At 51.6% G+C, this 20,242-nt stretch overlaps 1 protein-coding gene across 1 annotated transcript; it reads left to right on the top strand.

Annotated features, from left to right (window-relative positions):
- Nucleotides 1-6,565: 6,565 nt before the first annotated feature.
- On the top strand, nucleotides 6,566-19,845 carry LOC107306396 (adenylate cyclase type 10-like). Its single transcript, XM_085530044.1, has 24 exons — nucleotides 6,566-6,657; nucleotides 6,708-6,865; nucleotides 7,089-7,217; nucleotides 7,415-7,453; nucleotides 7,907-8,050; nucleotides 8,944-9,158; nucleotides 9,398-9,491; nucleotides 9,651-9,739; nucleotides 10,370-10,561; nucleotides 10,768-10,889; nucleotides 11,486-11,562; nucleotides 11,822-12,011; nucleotides 12,731-12,783; nucleotides 12,992-13,145; nucleotides 13,832-14,024; nucleotides 14,325-14,411; nucleotides 14,737-15,017; nucleotides 15,384-15,517; nucleotides 16,017-16,124; nucleotides 16,734-16,991; nucleotides 17,095-17,633; nucleotides 17,859-17,966; nucleotides 18,133-18,311; nucleotides 18,756-19,845. Exons 1-24 carry the CDS (start codon nucleotides 6,566-6,568, stop codon nucleotides 18,907-18,909), a joined length of 3,789 nt encoding a protein of 1,262 aa, XP_085386170.1. The 3' UTR covers nucleotides 18,910-19,845.
- The last annotated feature ends 397 nt before the right edge of the window (nucleotides 19,846-20,242 follow it).

Genomic DNA, 20,242 nt, shown 5'->3' with positions numbered 1-20,242 from the left:
ATTGTGGTGGAGTGCTTGTTCATTAGGACCGGGATGTGATGGTGGAATATGGAGGCCACAAGGGTTGCAGAACACTCTAATTTTATGGGTAGATTGTGTACTCTGCATAGTTACAGGCAAAGCGCGCCCCGATGGATACAAAGTTTCACGGAAGGACCAACCAAGGAACGACACACCAAGTGGCACGATCACGACCGACCAATTAAAGGACAATACACTCGGGATGGACCTTACAAAAGAAGTTGCAAGGGACGGGAAGGCGCGGCAGTTGGAGGAACGATGATTCCCCTGTTGCCCAGCGCTGAATTGCCTTTTTGTTTTACCCGCTACAATTAATAAAAGTTTCTAATTGGAACATTATCGGCTCATTGCTTATAAATTGATGACAAGTATGGTTTAGCATTTCAAGTTTGAAGCAAGTGCAAGAATGGAGTATACAAATAAGAATGGAACACATTTTTGGTGTTTGTTTCATATTATTATTATCAAGGTCTTCTGAGAGCCCCAGACAAACCTGGATCATGGGGCTGTCTGCTTACAGCAGACAAATGAACTGCTCTGAAGGGTCATTCACTGCCTCTGACTTATGGGAAAGGACATGACTGCTGTCTAGAGAATGTTTCTACTTAGCCTACTGTCTACTCATTCTTTGAGGGATGCTGGCCCATTGCCTTAATGCTGAAAATGTGTTCTCATTTCTCTTCTTTACAGAATGTTTGCCCTTGTCCTTATCTAACCTTTTCTTCAGCTATCATTTCCGTGTCCTTGGTAAGGATTTGGAATTGTTGGTCTCCTATTTCAAAAAATGGAACACGAGGCTGAAGCTCTGTGTGGGCCTGCAGCAATGCAACCCCAGCAGGCTATTAGATACGCTGCTGCTGAGGCCAGTTCCTCACCCATGGCTTCAACTTAACCCCTACATAATCCACTCTACCAGATCAACCCCAGTCCAGCATGAAGAATCTTCAATACCTTTTAGAATCTGTTAGTTTCTTGTACTAAAGTAGCCTCTCGAGTCCACTCTTTCTTTCAATAGAATCACCTCTGGTAACTGTACAATCTATCCTCCATTCCCACAAAGGTTCTTTTCTCTAAGATGTGAAAATGAGGTGGCTAAGTCTTTTCATCTGAAACTCACAAATCTTCTACTTCTTCCTCTTGACTGTTAATCCCTACATTATGAGAGCAATGCCTTATTAAAACTGTATAGCAAGTGGTGGGTTGTGACTAGTGTTACCCACTATCTGGGAAGTGAGTCTGAAAGTCAGTATGTGCCCAAATATCTAATTGCTGGTTCATCTTCCCGTGTGTGCTCACATTTGCTCTCTGGATGGAGACTGCTATTACTGTCTTTGTTTGTCATGCTGTTGTGTCATGAATTGAACCCTCTGGTCCTTTTGCTAGATTTATATCAACATTAGGCTTTAACCACCAGCCTACTCAGGAGCTTCCCAATATAGCCATCTCTAGTGAGAAATGTTGGCAAATCAAAACTGGAACTTCTGCAGATTTTTCCCATGCCCAGTGAAATTTTCCAGGTTCTCAGTTCCAAAAGAAATCAGATATTGAAATGTTATATTTAAGTGCTAATCAAGAAGTGATGAATACCTCATGTTCCAGGTGGTGGGCAGTGACTTCTTGGTCTTGTTCTGGCTTGCCAATGCCAGTAATAAAACTCTAATTTCAGCAGTATCCATGTGAACAGAATAAGTAACCCAAGGAGAGATTCTTGCTTTCTGCTGTAGTTCTTTCAGCTGGTGTTATTAGACTGCCCAAAAGATGTCAGTGCAAATGCGAATACTGTAACATTTTGCACACAGACTGAAAGTTGAAGTCACAACCCGGAGTGCCCTGTAATTATTTAAACAAGGGAAAAAGCAGTCCTACTTGTTTAAGAGATAATATTTTAAGTAATGTTTTTGCCTTGGTTTGACAGGACAAAACAACAAATATTCCCACATCCAGACCTGTCCACCCAAAAACATAATAGAGGCATACAAACAGGAAAAACTGCCAGTGACAAAATAGAGTTTTTAGTAGTGTAGAATTTCTGCAGGATGCTGCAGATAGGGGACTGGGTTATGGCAGGTTCTTTCTGATTGCTGTGATATTTACCCCACTGTAAATTGGTTTTCTGTGAGTAGCAGACTTTAACGCCTACTCAGTAGGTGCTATATTTGAATGCTGCACTTGAACGTGATTAGAGTCTCCTACAGTGCTTTGTGAGCTGGGGGGGTGTAGTGCAGAACAATTTGTCACTGTTGGGAGAAGAGGATAAAGGCTGCAGGCACTCTTGTTGCAGATAGATGTATAATGCAAGGTACTGGATGGTATAAGAAGGGGAGTCATGGGAGTAGAGTGGATACTCTGAATGAAGTAGGGGGAAAGTGGGGCTTTCGATTTCCTCCCCCATTTCTTTTTAATTACATATACTACTTCACAGTTGCTTATTGCATGCTGTTGCCCATGGGGCAGTGTCAGTGGTGCTACAGTGCAGATCAGCTGTCCTCCCTGGTTTCTAGAGTGTTTGAAGCATATACAGTGGAAAGGCAAGTGAGATGCAGAGCTTCTTTCCTCACTGTTTTGTAGTGTCTTTTGCTGACTTTCCACTTCTCTTGAGCATGAAGTTGGTACCTTGAATAATCTGAGTAATATCTCCTTTTTCCAAGAATTGATGGGTCGCACATTGGAAATCCAGTTACCTCCTTATGATTCTGGAATCCTTTAGCAGTCCCTGGATACAAAAATCAGACTTGTTGCTTTAGACCTTCCAGAGTGTCATCTAATGATTCCTCCCATTTATGGTTTGTGTGCTTACTTGAGCTGCCTGGGACAGAAAACTGCAGGAGAGGAGCCAGTCCTTCCCAGTGAGACAGGGTTTTAATAGCTGTCTCTTGACTGGTCTTTCAAAAGCTGATCCACTGAAACTGTGTCTTTTCTTTAGATGACTGGAGAAAGATGCTCTCCTAGTCAAATGCAGAATCCTCTTCCGAGTAAAACATTAGCGCAGATAATGTGAAGATCTGGATTCCTTTTTCAGCACTGCTGCAGGCTGCCTGTCAGATATGTATTTCATCTGAAGTAGGCACGGCTATTTAACCAGCAGCTTGTATACATCTTAATTATTCCTCTATAGTGAAGAACAGCGCCCTTTGGTAGGGAGAGGAAGTGGGATAAATCTTTCTACTCTGCTTCTCCAGGCCTGAAGCTGTTTGATCTAGGGATCTAGGGACTGTGACTGCACCTACAGTTTGCAACTACTGAGTTTGTCTGAGTGGGACACCCATGACTTGAGTAACTTAGACAGGTAGGACCACCCCTTACTTCATACTATTTACATCATTCTCCGGTCCTACAGTTTCCCTTACATCCTGATTAATTACACAGATATCATCCCCATATGATACGGGTCATCCCTCTTAATCATCCAAGGAGCTCATTTAGTCCATTCAGCTCCATCAGTCAAAACAGAACTTCAGGGAAGGAGAGATGATGCACAGTGCTGTATTGTTGTTGCATGCTAGAGCCAGTTCTGGTTTGGATAATAAGGTCAGAATTCATTCTTTAATCTGGGTAATTCTTACTGCGATACCATTAGTTATGGCTGTCCTCACTGAGTATCAAATCCCTTTGAGGTATACACCAGATTTCTCCATCCTTATGCATTACTCACCAACTGCATCCGGATGATTGAACAAAAGCAATCCCATGGATGAGACCGTCTCTGCTTGAGCCGAGAATAACCTCAATACAACCAGAATGTCCTAACCAAAATGTTTTCTGCTTTTACTACAAGGACTTTTTATCTCCTTCTACATTATGCAACTGCTTTGACTAGACAGGACCAGCTCAATTGGCAGATCTCTGAGTGTTGACTAACCAGGTAGCTTTTGCTAAATGTGTATCCCAGTGTTTGAACATCTCAGCACACATTGCTCTCAGTGTTGTCCTTAACTGTCCAGTGTGTTGTACAACTTTTCCAGTAAGTTGCTGCATGATAGGGGATGTGATTTACCTGCTCAATTATGTGCTTTTTGATACAGATGCTTATGAGATTATTTCAGAAATGAGTCCCATTGTCTGACTCAGTTCTTTTCAGGTGCCATGTTGCCTCAGGACTTTCTTTTCAAGGCCCAGAAAAGTGTCTCAGACTGTGGCATAGGGCACAGAATATGTTTCCAGCCATCCAGTGGTTGCTTCTATTATTGTAAGCGCATTGTTGTAAAGGACTGAACTGTTTTTCTTTTATTGTCTCAAAGCTTGCTTCGTGAGGCCTTTCTGATTATAAGACTCTGACTGGCGACTGCTAACTATCTAGGAGGGTGAATGGTGGGTGTTGTTGTGCCACAGTAACTCTGCTTATGATTGCAAAGATAAGCAGAAGCAGGACAAGCAGTCTTCTTCAGGGGCGCTGCTTGAAGGAGCTGACCACTGCAGAAGGCAATAATGCCTGTGTCTGGCAACAGAGCCCCCCCCCCCCCCCTTCTTGCTGGCTTATCTGTGGGCCAGGAATGTCACAAAAGCTGGTTTTAAACCCTATTACAAAGTGTGCTTACCTGCTTGTTTGGAAGTTCAGTGTTTGCTCGAGATACGTTCCCGAAAATGCTGAGTCAAACTTCAAAGAAGAAGAACCCCCACCGAAATGGAGGATAAAAGGCCCTCGCTAAACTGGGGACTTTGGAGACAAACTCCCAAAGACACCTTTGATGGAGAATTCCCTGAGCGGAAAACTTTGTCGGAAGAACCCCAGGACCGGCTTGCTGCAGAGCTCCCTGGCTGTCTCCCATCCCCTGCGGCGATCAGACGAGTTCCTGAGATCATTGGACCTACTGTGTACCTCGCTGGACCCACGGTGGTGACTATCTCTCTTGCGCTCTGCAAAGACTCCTTGCTTATATTTCCTACTTTCCCTATCGCCTACCTTCCCTTCCCCATCTCCCTAAAAATAGCTAGGAAGTTTTCAACTTCCCAAGAATTTCAATTACATTTATCATGGGACACCATAAAATAAAGTTCTCTGAAAGGACGAAGTCTTTAATTAGGATCATGTTCTCCTTGTCAGCACATCTGTTAATAGTATGTCTGGTTATTGTTTTAACTACGAGTAAAGAGGATTGAACTGTTTTTATACATGACTGAATTAAATCTGCCCCTGGGCTATCAGGTTCTGCTTACTTATTTTATAACTAAGTAGATCACTTGGCAATACTAAGTTGTCGACAAGTAATCAAATTGTCCTCTTGCCCTGCCTTAATTAGCACGAAATGCATACACCTAATGTTCTCCTGATTTACCCAAAAATCTGAGGCACAACATGAAGTAAGTAATGCATAGCTTTCTATCCTCTTTTGTAGCTGTCTGCTTTTTAAAACACACAGGTTTACACAATTGTAGTCTGAGTGCTCTTGGCTCCTCCCTGGAAGATCAGAACAGGCTGCTGATCAGGATGAAGGAAGCTGCTGTTGCATTCATTCTGGATGCAGAAAACAAAGATCTTGCCCAGGTTTGTTTTAGGCGATGGAAAACCCACTGGAGAGTTATTAAAAAAAAGGTTTGCAGTGAAATGTAGGCTGGCACTATTTTGCCATGAGGAACTTTCTTTAAACGCGTTCTTGAATTTCCCTTTTGGATTTTTAAATGTGTTTCCAGCTTTTCATCCCCACTTAACACAGCAAAAGCTTACTCCTTTACTTCTCGCATCAGTCTTCCCTGTCTAAGGAATAGGCACTTGAGCTACATTCTAAAACCTAGAGGTAAGCAATCTCCAGCTAAGGCAGCAGCATATTCCCAGTCTCAAAAGTACTACCTGAGACTGAGCCTATACACAATTGCTGGATTTCTGCAGAAGTATTAGCTTAAAATAAATATATGGATAAATAAATATATAAACAAACACCAAGTAACAGGATAAAAAATATATTTATCAGACAAATCGTCCGTGGAAGTAAACAATTTCATAGAATCATAGAATCACCAAGGTTGGAAAAGATCTAAAAGATCATCCAGTCCAAAAGATCATCCAGTTCAGCTATTACCAATGGCTCCCACTAAACCACGTCCCTCAACACAACATCCAATCGCTCCTTGAACACGCCCAGGGTCGGTGACTCCACCACCTCCCTGGCCAGTCCATTCCAGTGCCTGACCACCCTTTCTGAGAAGTAATATCTATACGTCTTAATCAGTGTAGAAGTAACACATGGACCGACAGTGTGTTTCAAATGCCGGAAATATAACAGGCAGGGTAAAAGAGAAGTAGTTCCACCCCAGCCACAACCGGCTCGAGCAGCCCGAGCGTGCCCTGCTCAGCGAGCCGCTGTCCCAGCTCCACGTGCAAGAAGCCCCTCGCAGTGCTGGGAACAGCCCTGGGCCGCTCCCTGCTGGCGGAAGCGGCTGCTCTAATGGCAGGAGGCGCAGCCTGCCTTGAGCGCTGTGCTGAGCAAGGGAGGCCCGGCAGGCCGCGGCTCGCCGTCGAGGGGGAAAGCAGCAGCTGCTCCCCGGGCTGTGGAGGACAGCACTGGCAGCCCACTGCGTTGCCAGAGGGCAGCTCTTTGTGAGGTCGGCGATGACATCGCTGCCCGGCCACTGTGACATCACCACGGTGGAGGGTCTGTCGACCCTCAGAGCAGCCCTGGGCTCATTCTGCCGCTTGGAGCGGTGAGTGTCTGGGCGGAGTCGTCTTGTTCTGAGGTATCCCGGTACCACAGGGCGCTGACAATGCCTTCTACTTGGGAGAAGAGGTGGCTTTACTCTGAGCTGGGGAAGAAAGTGGTTTTCCTCCCCAGCCTCCTTCTCCATAAGGAGTTCAGAAGCACTGGGCTTCCCAAGATGCTTGAGGGAGTGCTGATCTTGGCGGATGTGTCAGGTGAGCTGGGCATGGCGGAGCCCCCATGGACATGAACCCCTGGGATGCTCCTGGCCCTTGGGAACCCTGCCCCGAGACGGGGTGGCCATCTCGTTGCTGCGCAGGAGTCCTGCCGTGTTGCACAAATTGCAGGCCAGCTTCTCCTGGGCTGTCAGCCAAGGCGGTGACGAGAGCTGAGCCAGGGCCAGGGAAGGGGTGAGCTACAGGCACACAGACGTGTCCTGATTTGCGGGTGTCTTTCTGCCAGATTTCACTGCCTTGGCACACAAGTGCTACCGCAGGAGCGGTCCAGTGAGAGGAGCTGAGGAGCTGGCACAATCCCTCAATAACTACATGCGCTGCATTCTGGAGGGTAAGAGCCGTGATGCTGGGCTGTCGGGCATTGAGCGCTGAGGCTCGCTCACTGCTGAGAGAGCCATGCTGAGGTTTCTGGAGCCATGCCCTGGTCCTGCACCACCACAACGCTCCTCTATGGGCTCAGTGGCTCTTCCTGTGGCTCCTGGAAGAAGGCATCCCTGTAACTCCGCTTTTCCTTCTCTTTGTTTGCAGAGATGATGAAGTTTGGAGGAGACATCCTGAAGTTTGCAGGTGAGTCCTTAGGAGGAGGAGTCAGCATCCTGCTGATGCACAGTGTCTCCCACAAGAGCCTCCTGGATTCCACACTGCGTTTAGCAGAGAGCAAAGGGAAACTTGCTTTGCCTCCAGCTTTGAGCAGGGCTTCTCCTTGTGAGATAAGCGGCGGGGTCAGGACAGAAGCCCTGTCTTTGAGTGCTGAGGGGCACTGGTGGTGGGGGGTGTCGGCCTCACTGCTGTCCCACACTGTCCAGCTCTGTTGCTTGGCTGCCCTGGAGGTTGCTGTGGCTGGCCCAACAGATAGGAGGTGTCCCTGAAGCCAGGCTACCCCAGAGGTTCTTTAGGATGATGCCAGTCCCATCTTCCTGGGCATGCTGGCTAGCCACTTGCCACTGCCCTTGCGCCTGGGTGCAAATCGGGGAGAGTCAGCCCTCAGGACAGCCTTCACCTTCTTCTCGCTTTCCCCAGGGGACGCTGTGCTGGTGATGTGGAGAGCATCAGGGCATGACCTGCCTATGGCCATCAACCTGGCGCTGCAGTGCTGCAGGAAAATCCAGAAGAAGTATGGCACTCATGAGACATTCATGGGTCACAAGCTCTACCTGAGGATAGGTACGGTCACAGATGGGTTGGCTGTGCCACATGTGCAGCCCTGCTACTCCCCAGAGATGATGGACAGCCTCCCCTGACAGCATCTGCAGGGCAAGCGGGAGGCGGCGAGGGCAGGGGAGGCCAGGGCTCCTTCCCTGCCTGCCTGGTATCAGCTGTAGCACAGGCCCCTCTCTACCAGTGAGGCTCCCAGAGCACATCCCACTCTGTCCGTGCAGGCCCCAACGTCTGACCCCACTGGGATGAAGATCCCACACCCGGTCTGCAGACAGGCACCTTTGTCCCGCTTGTCCCTTGGATGAGGGATGTGTCACCTCAGGGACACTTCCTCAAGTTCTGCGTGCCCATCAGCCATGGGTTGGTGCTTTTCATGACAAGCAAAGGGGAACTGCTTTGCCTAATGGCTTTGAGCTGGGCTTCTGCAGGCTCTCCTCGCACCACAGACAGCATGCCTGGGCAGCAGACTGTGGGCAGGGACTTCACTTGGGACTTCCGCTGGACCTCTTCTATCCTCCTCTCTCCTGGTCTCCCCGTTTGCTTTTCTTCCCTTCTTTTCCCCTCGAGGTCCCACTTCCCCAGCTCTCTGGAAGGCTCTTGTCTTGCCTCAGGCAGACACTTGCAGCCCGCCTTCACATAAACAGAGCAGATGCTGCTCAAAGCTGCTGATCTGCTGGCCTTGTGCTGTAGGCTGCGTTGTCAGCGTTGACTTTCTTTGCCTCTTTGTAGACGCCCGTTTCTGGGACCTGTGTTGCTATGGCCCCGAGAAGGATGCATGAGGCCCTTCCCCTCCCTGGTGCCTGTCTCCAGGCTGGGTGTCAGATGAGCTTTGGTGCAGCTGGGGGCCACCAAGTTCCAAAGGTTCCCTGTGCTAACGCCGCTGGTCTCTCTGTCCCCAGGGATCTCCGCCGGGAATCTCTCCTTCATTTCTGTCAAAGGGTGGGATCGTCAGTACTTCTTCATCTGCAACTGGACTCTGGATGATGTAATCGAGGCCCAAGGCCTTTCGGCTAACCATCAAGTCATGCTGTCACAGAACTGCTGGGATCTGTGTGAGCAACAACGAATCAGGGCCAGGCCTCTTGCTGGCAAGCGGGCCATGAAGGTGGGTGGATAGGGTGGCATTGAGCCCTTTGGAAGACCCACACCTGGGTGGGGAGGCGGCTTAGAGGCTAAACATAGCCGCAGCTGTAAGTGTAGGCAGAGAGCAGAAGCCATTGGCCTTGCACCACAGCTGAATGCCTAGAGAGGTGGTCTTGCCCTTCTCTGGGAAGTGAGTATGAAGGGGCTGGCCCTGTGCCCTCGGACTTCTGAGGAGGCCAGTGGCATTCCTTTCCTCCTGTGTATCTTCAGGTGGTGGGAATGAAGCGCTTAGGTCGCAAAGAATACCGTGCTGCAGTAGTCAGGCTGAACAAATCCAGAGGAGAGAGGCATTTTGAAGGAACGGGTAAGTTCCTTGTCCTGTGGCTGGCTGAAAGGTGGGGCCTGCCTGCTTCACAGACAAGAACAGGAGCAAGCACAGGAGAATCTTTTCCTTGCTGTGTCCAGCTTCCCAAGGCCCTGTAGTCCTGCCCTGCCAGTGACAGCCTGCGTTTCATTTCCTTAGGCCTCCTAAGGTCCACTCTTGTGATGTCCAGTGATTCTGAAACAAATAGGTGGCTGGAGAAGCACTTATCGACAGCTGTTCTCCGGAAGGTATGGCCAGCACTGCTGGCAGCTGCGTGTAGGGAGGGCAGTGTCACGTGTTACTTAGATTTACCTATGCCCGTGACAGGGGAAGCCACCCCGTAGGGCCCCCCGGGGCCCAGAAAGGAGGGGGAAAAAAAGGGGAATGGGATAAAAACAGCGGCAATCTAAGGAGGAAAAACTTATTTTACTAAATATGATATCGAAATACAAGATAACACAATATAATATAATTGAGGCTAACAAATCGAACGAAACAGAGAGTCCCCGAAAACCGAGAGGCCTACTATGAACTCTAGGCGACACGGCTGGAACGCTTCCCACTCTCCAAGAAGCTCGAGAGAAGAAAAACACTCCAGCCTGGGAACAAGATTATATAGCGTCCTGGTCCCGTGACTTATCACTGACTGTGTTGTTCTCTGGGATATGCAGTCTTCTTCTGTGGACTGCACATTCAATAGAAGTATCCATGCTTTACATGATGTTATGATGTGGAATACTGATAGCAAAATTACAAAATTACAAAACCATGACAGGCAGAAAGCAGTTTGGAGTTCTCGGGAAAAGGAGCAGCCCAAGGAAAAGTGCAGTCTGAGGCGAGAGCCCGAGGAAAAGAGATGTTGTGCTCTTCTCTTGCAGCTTTCTGAACATGTGCCGCTGGAGCTGTGCTCTGAGCTACGGCCCATCACCAGCCTCTTCATCCAGATGCGGTTTACTGACAAGATCACCGTGTTGGAACTCAGCAAGACCCTCAGCGATTGCAGCAAGATGATTTCAGAAATCATCATCCCTTACAAGGGTGAAATCAACAAAACTCTTCTGTTTGACAAAGTGAGTGTGTGACAGCCATCCCACCCCTGGGATGCCTTGGCCTCTTTGGCAGCAAGGGAATGGGAAGCAGCTCTGCCCTGCTGCTGGCATCTGTGGCGGTGGCTTGACCTGAAGCTCCGCTGGTCTCCCTGGTGCCTGTGGTGAAATGCATCAGCTGCTGTCCATCAGTATTGTAAAACAAGACATACTGCACCTCTTCTTTGCAGGGCTGCACCGTCCTCTGCATATTTGGATTTTCTGGTGCAAAGATGGCCGACGAGAGCGCCCATGCCTTGCAGTGTGCTCTGCAGATCTTCCACAAGGCCTCCACATCTCTGAGAAATCTCCGGTGAGTGCACATGATGGGGGGTGCATGCTGCCTGGGACGGCACGAGGGGACTGATGAGCAAGAGACGTGCCTTCTGGCTTGTCCTCCTTCGCCCCTGGCAGGAAGGAGGTGGTGTCAGAGGTGGTGGGTTAGCCCCCGGCAGCCAGGGACAGTCCCCCAAGTACTGCCTGATAGTCACTGTGCCAGAGCAAGCCCTGACCAGGGAGCAGAGCTCCTCAGTGGCAGAGGCAGGCTCCTGTGGGTGATGGGGACAGGAACAAGGCCCATGCCTGGTCTCTTAACCTCCGATAGCTGCCACTGTGGGTGGTGTGCAGGCAGCACCTGCTTGCCTCCCTGCTAAGGAGAAGAGCCTGTGGCCTGGCGCAGGTTGCAGCCATCAGGCCTTAGGGGAAGGCTCCAAAGGGTCTTGCGTGTGCCCTACCTACATCCCCTGCCCCCAGACTCTGTTGTGCCCCAGGCTCTCCAAGTCCCCAAGACCCATGCTAGTGTGTGTGGTCCCAGTGCTGAGGAGGGGAGAGGTGGGAAGGAATGGGACAGGGCAAGCAGGACTGCAGCAGGGCTGCCGCTGAATGCACATCTCTCTCTCTGTGTGACAGGCAAGTGTCTACCGCGGTCAGCAGCGGGATTGCGTTCTGCGGCTTCACTGGCCATCCTGAGAGGTTTGAACACACAGGTAGGCCTCCTTTGTCTTAGGAGTGTGAGGCTGGCATGGGTCTGCTTCAGCACGTTGGTCCGGACGAGGTGGACGAGCTGAGGCAAGGACATGCTGCAGCCTGTTGGGGAATTGGGGCAGGAGGATGGGCTCAGAGTTATGTGGTTCCCTTTGGGTCTGCTTACCCTGCAGTTGGGTTGGCTTGTGCCCGTGACGGGTAGTTGCCCTTGGCCTTGAAGGTTTCCCAGCAGTGCTGATGTTTGCTCGCTCTTTGTGGCAGCCCTTGGCTTTAAGGTGAATTTGTCTGCCCGCATGATGGTAACCTACCCGAGGATGGTGTGCTGTGATGCAGAGACCTACGTGGCCTCTGGCCTGCCAAGTGACTGCTTCAAGGAGTTACCAAGGAGACCCATGAAAGGTGTCAGAAGTCACATCATTGTCTATCAATACATGGGGATCACCAAGGAGCAGTAAGTGTTCTCTGAGCAATGCAAGTGAGGGGAGAGGGGCCTCAGGGGTACAACCTTGGCTGGCAGAGAGGAGTTCTGCATCAAGACCAGGCTGCTCTCACACAGACCTCCCTTCCTGGGTTGTGCTCCACCACGCCTAAGACTAAGCCAACAGCCATGCTGCTGCATGGGGTGTTTTTTTTTTCCCCAGCTGCTTCCCAGCAGGAAGCGTTGGGTGTTCTGCTGTGGGAAGGTGGGCTGCTGGCATGCTCTGCCTCCTGCTGCCTTCCTGTTCAGTCTTCTGTGTTCTCCTGGGCCCAGCTTTGACCTTGTTGTTGGAGGGAGTTTTGAACACAAATGCCTGGCGTCTTTTGGAAACCACTGCAAGACTCTGAGCCAAAGGTGCCAGCAGCCTGGGCATCCCAAGCCACTAAGTGACACAGGTCCTCCTTTCCCAGAGGCTTGTTTTGCTTGTCCAGGCTGGCAGAGCAGTCAGCTAGCCCGCAGCACAGCCCGGCTTCTTTCCTCATCTTGGATTTCTTTGGCTGTTGCCTCCAGCAAGGGACTTTTGTTAGCTTTGGCTGTCCTGCTGTGGCTGCTGGACTTCTTTATGCTTGAGGCTGTCCTAGTGTGTCACCTGCAGCTTTGGCCAGGGGAACATACTCTGGTAACAAAGCAGGCTTTGCATGCTCTGGCTTCTGACTAACTGGGGGACCCATTTTCTCTTCTTCCCCTTCTAGGCAATATTACATGAGCCTTGCCAAGGAGAGGTCACACTATGGTCCCTTGCTGGGTAGGTGGAGAACTCATCTGAAGCCCAGTTGCTTCCCTTTGCCCAGTGCCCAGGGGCTGTGCTGTAAGCTGCCCCTGGCACGCAGCTGAGCCCCACGCAGCCTCTTCCTCACACCCTCCCTCTGTGCTGCAGGATGGGGGAGAGAAATGGAGGGGCTCCTCGCTTTTCAGCACACTGCAGCAGCTCATTTCCTTGTGTGTATGCACAGGTCGGGAGGCAGAGATTGACCTCTTTGAATACCACTTGGCGGCCTACAAGCGTTTGGGAGAACCACACGTCCTGGCATTTGTGGGCATTCCAGGCTCTGGAAAGAGCCACTTACTCGCTGAGCTGGCTGCTTTAGGCCAGGCCGCTGGGCACAGGTAAGCACTTTGGAGCTGTCACTTTGGCACCTCTCCCCCGCCTGTCCCCTGGTGTTGGTGGAACACTGCAGTCCGTATGCCGCTATGCCCAGCCCTTGCACTGCAGCCCCCGAAAAAATCCTGCTGCAGACCCTCCTGAGCAGCACCGGCCTCCTCGGAGAGTGCCAGCTGGCTTTGTGAGCCACTGCTTTCCTGCTTTGTCCCTGGGCCAAGCCCAAAGCCCAAAGAGGCAGAAAGAGCTCCAGCTCTGGAGCTGAGGGGAAGCAAGGTGGCCCGTCTCAGAAGTCCTGCTTGCCCCCTGGCTGTTTTCCAGAAGGAGCACTAAAAAGCCTTGCTGCAGGCCGGGCGGCAGACCTGCCACCTGCAGAGGCCTTCCTTCTTAACCCAGTGAGGGCCTCTGCAGGGGATGCGTAGTGTGACCCGGTCTGAGGCTGCGGAGGTGCAGGGGCCATGGTCAGCCCTGCCAGTCAGTGGCCTGCAGCTGCCCCTCGAGGCTCTTTCTCATACCATGAGTGGAAAGCTAGGTCCTCTCTCCAGGAAGCACTTGGACATGTGTGGCTGAGGAGTCCCGCTTTCCTCTTCAGAGAGAACCAGGCGGCTCACCCAAAAACTACTGCTGTCCAGGCAAGCTTGAGCTACCGGGAGGCAAATTCTGGATCTCTGAGCCTTCTGCTTTTGCACTGCAGGGTCATCACTGTGGCACTGGTAGAGGAGAATGTGAAGCAGCCCTTCTCTGCCATCTGTCTGCTGGTGGCCAGGGTGCTGGGTCTCCAGGCCAATGAGACCTGCAGAGACAGGCAGCGCAAACTGCAGATCCTGTTCCATGGCGCCATACGGGAGAGCAGCTACTGCCTGCTCAACGATGTTTTCCTTGTTGAGGTGAGAGTGAGAGGCCGTCCTGCTAGGATGCTCTGCTGAGAGCGGCTCAGCTTGGAGCAGGCATTCGTGGGGGCTTGTACCCCACCCGTTGGATTCTTGTGCCTGGGAGTCTCCCCGTGCATGGGGTGCTTCTGTGCCACGCATGTGCCCCGTGTCTTGTTCTGCACCCTGGAAATGCCATTGGAGACTTGCTGGTGCTGGCCGCATGCAAAAGCAGAGGCATTTTGCTCAGCAGTCTTGCTGTGGGTGATAGTTGTGCCTAGACCTGCTGCAATGTTCCTCTCTGTCTTTCCTGGACAGTTTCCCGTCACAGACAGGGTCCGCAATCTGTGTTGCACTGAACTGACCAGTACATTCTACCGGACCTGTACGCGAGTGCTACAGAAGGTGAGCATGTCTCCTTCCTCCTGCCTCACAAGAGCCAAACAACCGTGCAGGCTGCAGGCTCTGGGCTGGAGCTGCCTGAGGGGGTGGCAGGATGATGTGCCTGGGTCCTGGCCCTGTAGGAACCTTGCCCAAGTTCCCTCTTTCTGCCAGGGAACTGATGTTAGGGAAGACTTTATAGTCTCATGCAAACAAAGTTGGTAAACTCCTGGAGGGGGAGGTGGCTGAGGAGGAGCTTCTGAGTATCCCCTTGTCTTGAGGAGAGAAAGGCTATGTGTCTCACTCAAGAATCCACTGGATTCCACTCGGAACTGCCTGTTTCTTTCAGGTGCTTGGAGAATCTGGCCTATTTTTCATCGACAATGCCCACTTCATCGACCCTCAGTCCTGGTGTATCATGGAGCCCCTGCTCCAAAGCATCGCGGTCCTTATGGTCATGAGCTTAGCTCCGGGCCATGACAGGACAGAGGGCATTTTCAGAGATGCCGCAGAAAGCAAGACATCTCGGGGAATCACCTGTCATCATCTGGATGGGCTGAAAGCTTCAGATGTGGTGCAGAAAGCCTGCCAGGAGCTTGGAGTGTGCAGCATCCCCAGGGAGCTAGCAAGGTAAGCCCAAGTCCAGTACTCTTCTGCACTTAGATAGTACGTGTCCTTGTCTCTCCTTAGGCCTGGCCATAGCAGGCATGAGCTAAGAATGGGCAACTGCCACGAGGCAGCAGAGCATGGATGGCGTCAGCCCTTTGCTGTTGCCGTGGCTTGCTGTTCCGTGCTTTGGGCATTGTCCACCAGCCTTTCCCAATGGATTCCCGGGAATGCTGCAGGTTTGGGGGGTCCCAGACAGCCAAGCCCCTTCCAGAAGCCAGGTGTAGCCTTGTTGAAGAGGCTGGTTGTCCTGCGAGGCCTGAGTGACTCAGCACCCATCAGAAGTGTGCTGCACCTTACTTCCCTGGTGTTGGTTGTGCTCCTGCCCAGGTTCCTGATCCAGAGATGTTCTGGCATCCCATATTACTGTGAGGAAATGCTGCGCTACCTGCATTGCAACAACATGCTCTTGTTGCACACCGGGATGCCGGAGAAAGGAAAAGACAACTGGCAGAGTCTGATGGGTAAGCACCCTTGTTGCCAATCAGCTGTTTGCTGTGGCGCATCCTCCACTGCACAGCTGTGCCCTGTGTCTCCCCAGTGACTCTGGGCAGAGGCTGACCCTGCACCCTTGGGAACTGGAAAGCATGGTGGGAATGCCATGGCAGTAGCAATGCCAGGCAGAGAGCCATTGCTTAGGGGCAGCCTGCACAGGCTTTGCCTTGTGGAGCGTACGTAGCAACTTCCCTGGCTCTGGAGGTAGCACTGTCAAAAGCAGCAACACCACCACATTCTGTTGTGGGACATTTGTTCTCCATCTGAGAAGCCCAGAAGTTTTGACTGAAGGGCATCTGGTCTGAAGCTGGTGTATAGACAGAAGAGAGCTGGGGGTGGGGAGGGCAATGCACGTGAAAGCTTGCTATGGGAATCGACCGGCTTGCCTTGCTTACTGGCCCTGTTCAGTGACAGGTACAATTCGTCGCACCTTATTCATGCTCCCCCTGCTCTACCCATCTTCTGCAGTCACGGCATCTCCCAGTGTCACAGCTGCCAGGAGCGACAGCATAAGGATCTGTGCCATCAGCCCAGATGTGAGCCTCGAGACCCCCATGCTGCCGGTGGCATTGAAAGGTGAGGAGCTGAGCAGTGCTCGTCCAGCTTGTGGCTGTGCCCCAGCTTCCTTTCCTGGGATGCAGGTGAGACAGAGGCTGGGCACCTGCATGCTGCAGAGTTGCCCTCTCAGCCTCGGGGTTGTGCCAGGAAGGTGACTTCAGTCCAAGCAGGAAGAGCCCTGCGATCTCACAGGCTGTGGTTTTCCCCTGTGGGCAATGGACCAGCTCTGAGCCAATTGGTGAGCTGCACGTCAGGGTTTGGGGAGCTCCGAGTCCAGCTCTGGGCTGCTGAGAATGCTCTGTGTTCTCTGTGCACTGCTGGGCATGAACCCAGTGCAGACTGAGTAGGTCACACAGCAGGACACTCATACCTGCTGGATCGTGCCCTCCCCATCATTGGTTGAAAGCGTTTGTCTGCCTCTGCTTTGCCTGGCTCCTGTGGCTTGTGACTGTGAGAGGAGCAGAGCCACCCTGAAGGTACCAACTCTGGGCTCTGGTTGCCCAGCAGGTGCCATCCTGAAGAAAGGAGGCCAAGGCCTTCCCCATTTCCTCTGGTGAAACTGCCCAGTTTCTCCAGCCTCGGGCTCAGGGACAGGCAAGACAGAAATGTGTTGTTGCTTCTTGGCAGAGATCGTGCTATCTGAGCTGGACCGGACTACAGTACTACAGAAGCAGATGGTACTGAAGCTTGCAGCCATCATAGGGCCGGTGTTTACCACCCACCAGCTGGTTCACATACTTCCCAGCCACGTAAAGCACATCATGAATTTATTGCTGGACGCGCTGGTGAAGGACAACATGCTGAAATGGCTGAAGAACACCGAGAAGCCAGAAGAAATGCAAGGTGCTACAGGGGGGCTGGCCACCTCTGGGCAGGCAGGAAGAGGTAAGTGGTGGCTGCAGCACGCACCGAAGTGTGGCCTTTGCCCCAGTTCGGGCAGCCTGAGGCCTGGCCCCACTGGCTGAGGCCGGGACTCGTTGCCTTGCAGGACTGGAGAAGAGGCCTTCTGTGAGCACGGAGGCCACGCAGCAGCGGTCTGATGTCCTGGCCTTCTGCACCCCACTACTGTGGGAGACAACGTACGGGCTGTGGCCCACAAAGCAGAGGGTCATCCGTCAACGCATGTGTGCTGCCTTCCTAAAGAGGTATGCGCACAAATGCCAGAGGTGCCGCGGGGGGGACTTTGTGGCCTTCCACCGCTTCGGCATCTTCAGCCCCTGGGAGAGGCAGAGCTGCCAGAACTCTGCTGGCAAAGACAACCAGCGCATCTGGGAGGCCTTGCTGCTTGCTGGACAACACCTGCGGAGGGCCAGAACCTACCCTGCAGAGGGGAATCTAGCAGAGGGTGAGCAGACAACTCTGCAGGCCAAGGATGGTGGCGAGTGCTCCTGCCAGTGTGAAGCCATCGCCGAAGCAGTGCTTGTGCCCCTGGCTCGCTACTACACAGGAATAGGCAGCACTTCCCAAGCCTTCTATTACCTGCTGGAGTCTGCAGCTGCCTACCTACACGTCTCCAACAGCTACATGGTGAGCCATGCACTACTGGCCAGCATGAGCTGCCTTAGCAGGGAGAAGGCCCGAGGGCTCCCTCAGTGCCCCTCCTGTGAGCCCGTGCAACTATGTTAAGGCAGGCATGACCAGGAGGAACACGGGCCCTGCTATTGCAGATGCCACAGGAGGCAACGGGGAAGGATGGGGCTGGCTGGGGGCTCTGCATGAATGCTCATCTGCTGTCTATGTGCTTGTTCCAAGGCCCTTGCGAAGCTGCATGATGCAGAGATTCTGAGGAGCTCCATAAAGAAAGAAGGAAATGACATAGACAGGTTTGAGGAGGCCGTCTTCCTCAGCCTCCAAGGAGAGGTAAAGAGGCGGGGAAAAGCAGAAGGGTGTCCGGAGGGATGCAGGCAGACGCTTTCCCTGTTGGCAGGGAATGTTCCTGACATAACCAGCCCCCAGTCCATTCCTGCAGTCTCTGCAGGTCTTGGGCAAGTACTCCACATGTGCATGCCTTCCTCTTTCTGTGCAGGTCTGCAGGAACTTGCAACATACGAAGCTGGCCAAGACAATGTGCAGGCAGGCACTGAGCCTGTTGAAAAAGAATTTCCCCCAAACTACTGTCGGGGCCTGTGTCAGGTCTTTGTGGGAACGGTTGCATAGTGCTTTTCAGGCCAGAAGCAGAATGTCCTCCCGTCCCCGGGCAGTTCGGTAAGCAGTCCAAGGGACAACATGGGAGAAAAAGAGCCATTTTGTACCTGATCTCATGCATCCAGGCCCAGGCCCACCTAGTTTCCCAAGCCTTAGCAACACTGAGACATTCAGGTGTGATGTGTGGGTAGAGCCAGGGATGGCGCAGCCTCATGCTGCCTCCCATGCGCAGCACAGGAGAAGAATGCACACCTTTGGGTAAAAAGCAGCTTGTGCTGAGGAATGCACCTCTGGAGCCACAGTGCCAGCACAGGCCCTGTAGCAGTCAGCTGCCCCTGGCAGCACTTCTTCCTTTGCCCTCTTCCTCCCAGCCACCCTCCTGGCATCAGCTCCCTTTCTCCAGCAGTGTAGCTGGCTAGCCCTGCCACCCTGCTTTCCTTGCCCCGTCTGACTCAGTGCTCCACAGCCGTGCCTCTGGACCCAACCATTTCTCTTGTGTGGCAGGAGGAAGAAGCAAGCCTGGCTGCTTTGGCAGAGCAGATGCCTGTCCTTGCTCAAGGACCTCTACAGCCAGAAGAGCACACGTAGGGGGCAGAGGTTCTCCCGACTAGCAGCACTCATGAAGGCCAACGTAGACAGCAAGATGAACCTCTACTAGGCAGCAGACTCCCATGTTGGACAACGCTTCAATTAAGGAAAATAGGTCAGATTGTTTGGAGACAACCAACGCTGTGTATTCCAGCTGACCAGACCTGAAGGAGGAACACTAGAGGATTCTGAGGATTGATGCTATACTGAAATAGTGGAAAATGCCACAACGGATGCATTACGAGCAATTGAAGAGGAGGTATCCTCTTTATCCAAGATGGTGATTCAAAGCAGGATGGCACTAGATCTGTTGACAGCTAAAGAAGGAGGGGTATACACAGTAATAAATCAGAGCTGCTGTGTATACCTAAACAAGGACCTGAGGACTGAAACAGACTTGAGGAAAATCTGGGAACAGACAAAGTTATCGCATAGGGCAAGTCAGGATAACACAGACTGGGAAGGAGATTTATGGGATGCACTCACTAGCTGGCTACCAAATCTAGGATGGATAAAGCAGCTTTTCTTGGACAACCCCTCCCACGTTGGACAACCCTTGAATTAAGGAAAATAGGTCAGGTTAAAAGCTATGTGCTTTCATGGGGTGCTGAATCGGCAGCTGCAGATCTGATCTTGCTAAGCCAGCTTTTGTCTGCCAATAACAGACGCTTTTCTACAGACTCAGTGCAGACAGTGGGTCTCCCGTTTCTCCAAGTAACATCACTATATTCCTATGTCTGGAATGCTGATGGCAGGCTAGGACACTAAACTTCAAATTAACGAAGGAAGAAATTGGTGGAAGTAGTCATAACCGACGAGACATCTGGCCAAAGCCAGCCAAGGGTCCTCCAACCTGACCCAGGTCAAAGAGCACACAGTAAGGAAGACCTTCCCCAGACAGACCACCAAACAACCATCGAGAGATATGATACATCTGCATAATCCCCCAATGACAACCCTCTTTTACCTTCTCTATCTAAATAAACCCTTTACTTCCCCTTCCCTATTTTCATTGTTTTTTGGCCTTTCTTGAGATCTGGAAAATGTCAAAACATCCAGTTTTTGTGCACATTCTAGAAAAATACTGTCACAAAGGGAAAGCCAAGCTGTGAGTACGTTTGCCTTTCAAAATAGAAAAGCATCTTGTGAAATTCATCAAAATACTTCTCTGGGACTTGGCCAGTTAGGCAGCATTTGAGCTTGTAATACAGAGAAGCAAGACTGACGAACACTAGCCAGGCTTATACTTGGGGTCTGTCTTTGATCAGTGGAATTGCCCTCCATATTAGAAAGTGGACAGATTGTGAAGTGCTGCGTCTGAGTAACAGTTATGACCAGGTTGAGAGCTTATGGGTGAAAATCAGGGATCGGTCCAGTAAAGGGCATCTAGTGGTTGGGGTCTG

The sequence above is a fragment of the Coturnix japonica genome, chromosome Z, assembly GCF_054131305.1.
Source record: "Coturnix japonica strain WE chromosome Z, WE-NBRP24, whole genome shotgun sequence".
In the NCBI taxonomy this organism is placed as follows: Eukaryota; Metazoa; Chordata; class Aves; order Galliformes; family Phasianidae; genus Coturnix; species Coturnix japonica.
This window is presented reverse-complemented; position numbering and strand designations above follow the sequence as displayed.

Excerpts from the sequence above, each read along its gene's own strand:
- LOC107306396 (XM_085530044.1), top strand. The coding sequence starts at position 6,566 with ATGACATCGCTGCCCGGCCACTGTGACATCACCACGGTGGAGGGTCTG. Across the intron at positions 15,018-15,383 it reads ATCCCCAGGGAGCTAGCAAG|GTTCCTGATCCAGAGATGTT; the intron begins GTAAGCCCAAGT and ends GCTCCTGCCCAG. Across the intron at positions 16,125-16,733 it reads GCTGCCGGTGGCATTGAAAG|AGATCGTGCTATCTGAGCTG; the intron begins GTGAGGAGCTGA and ends GCTTCTTGGCAG.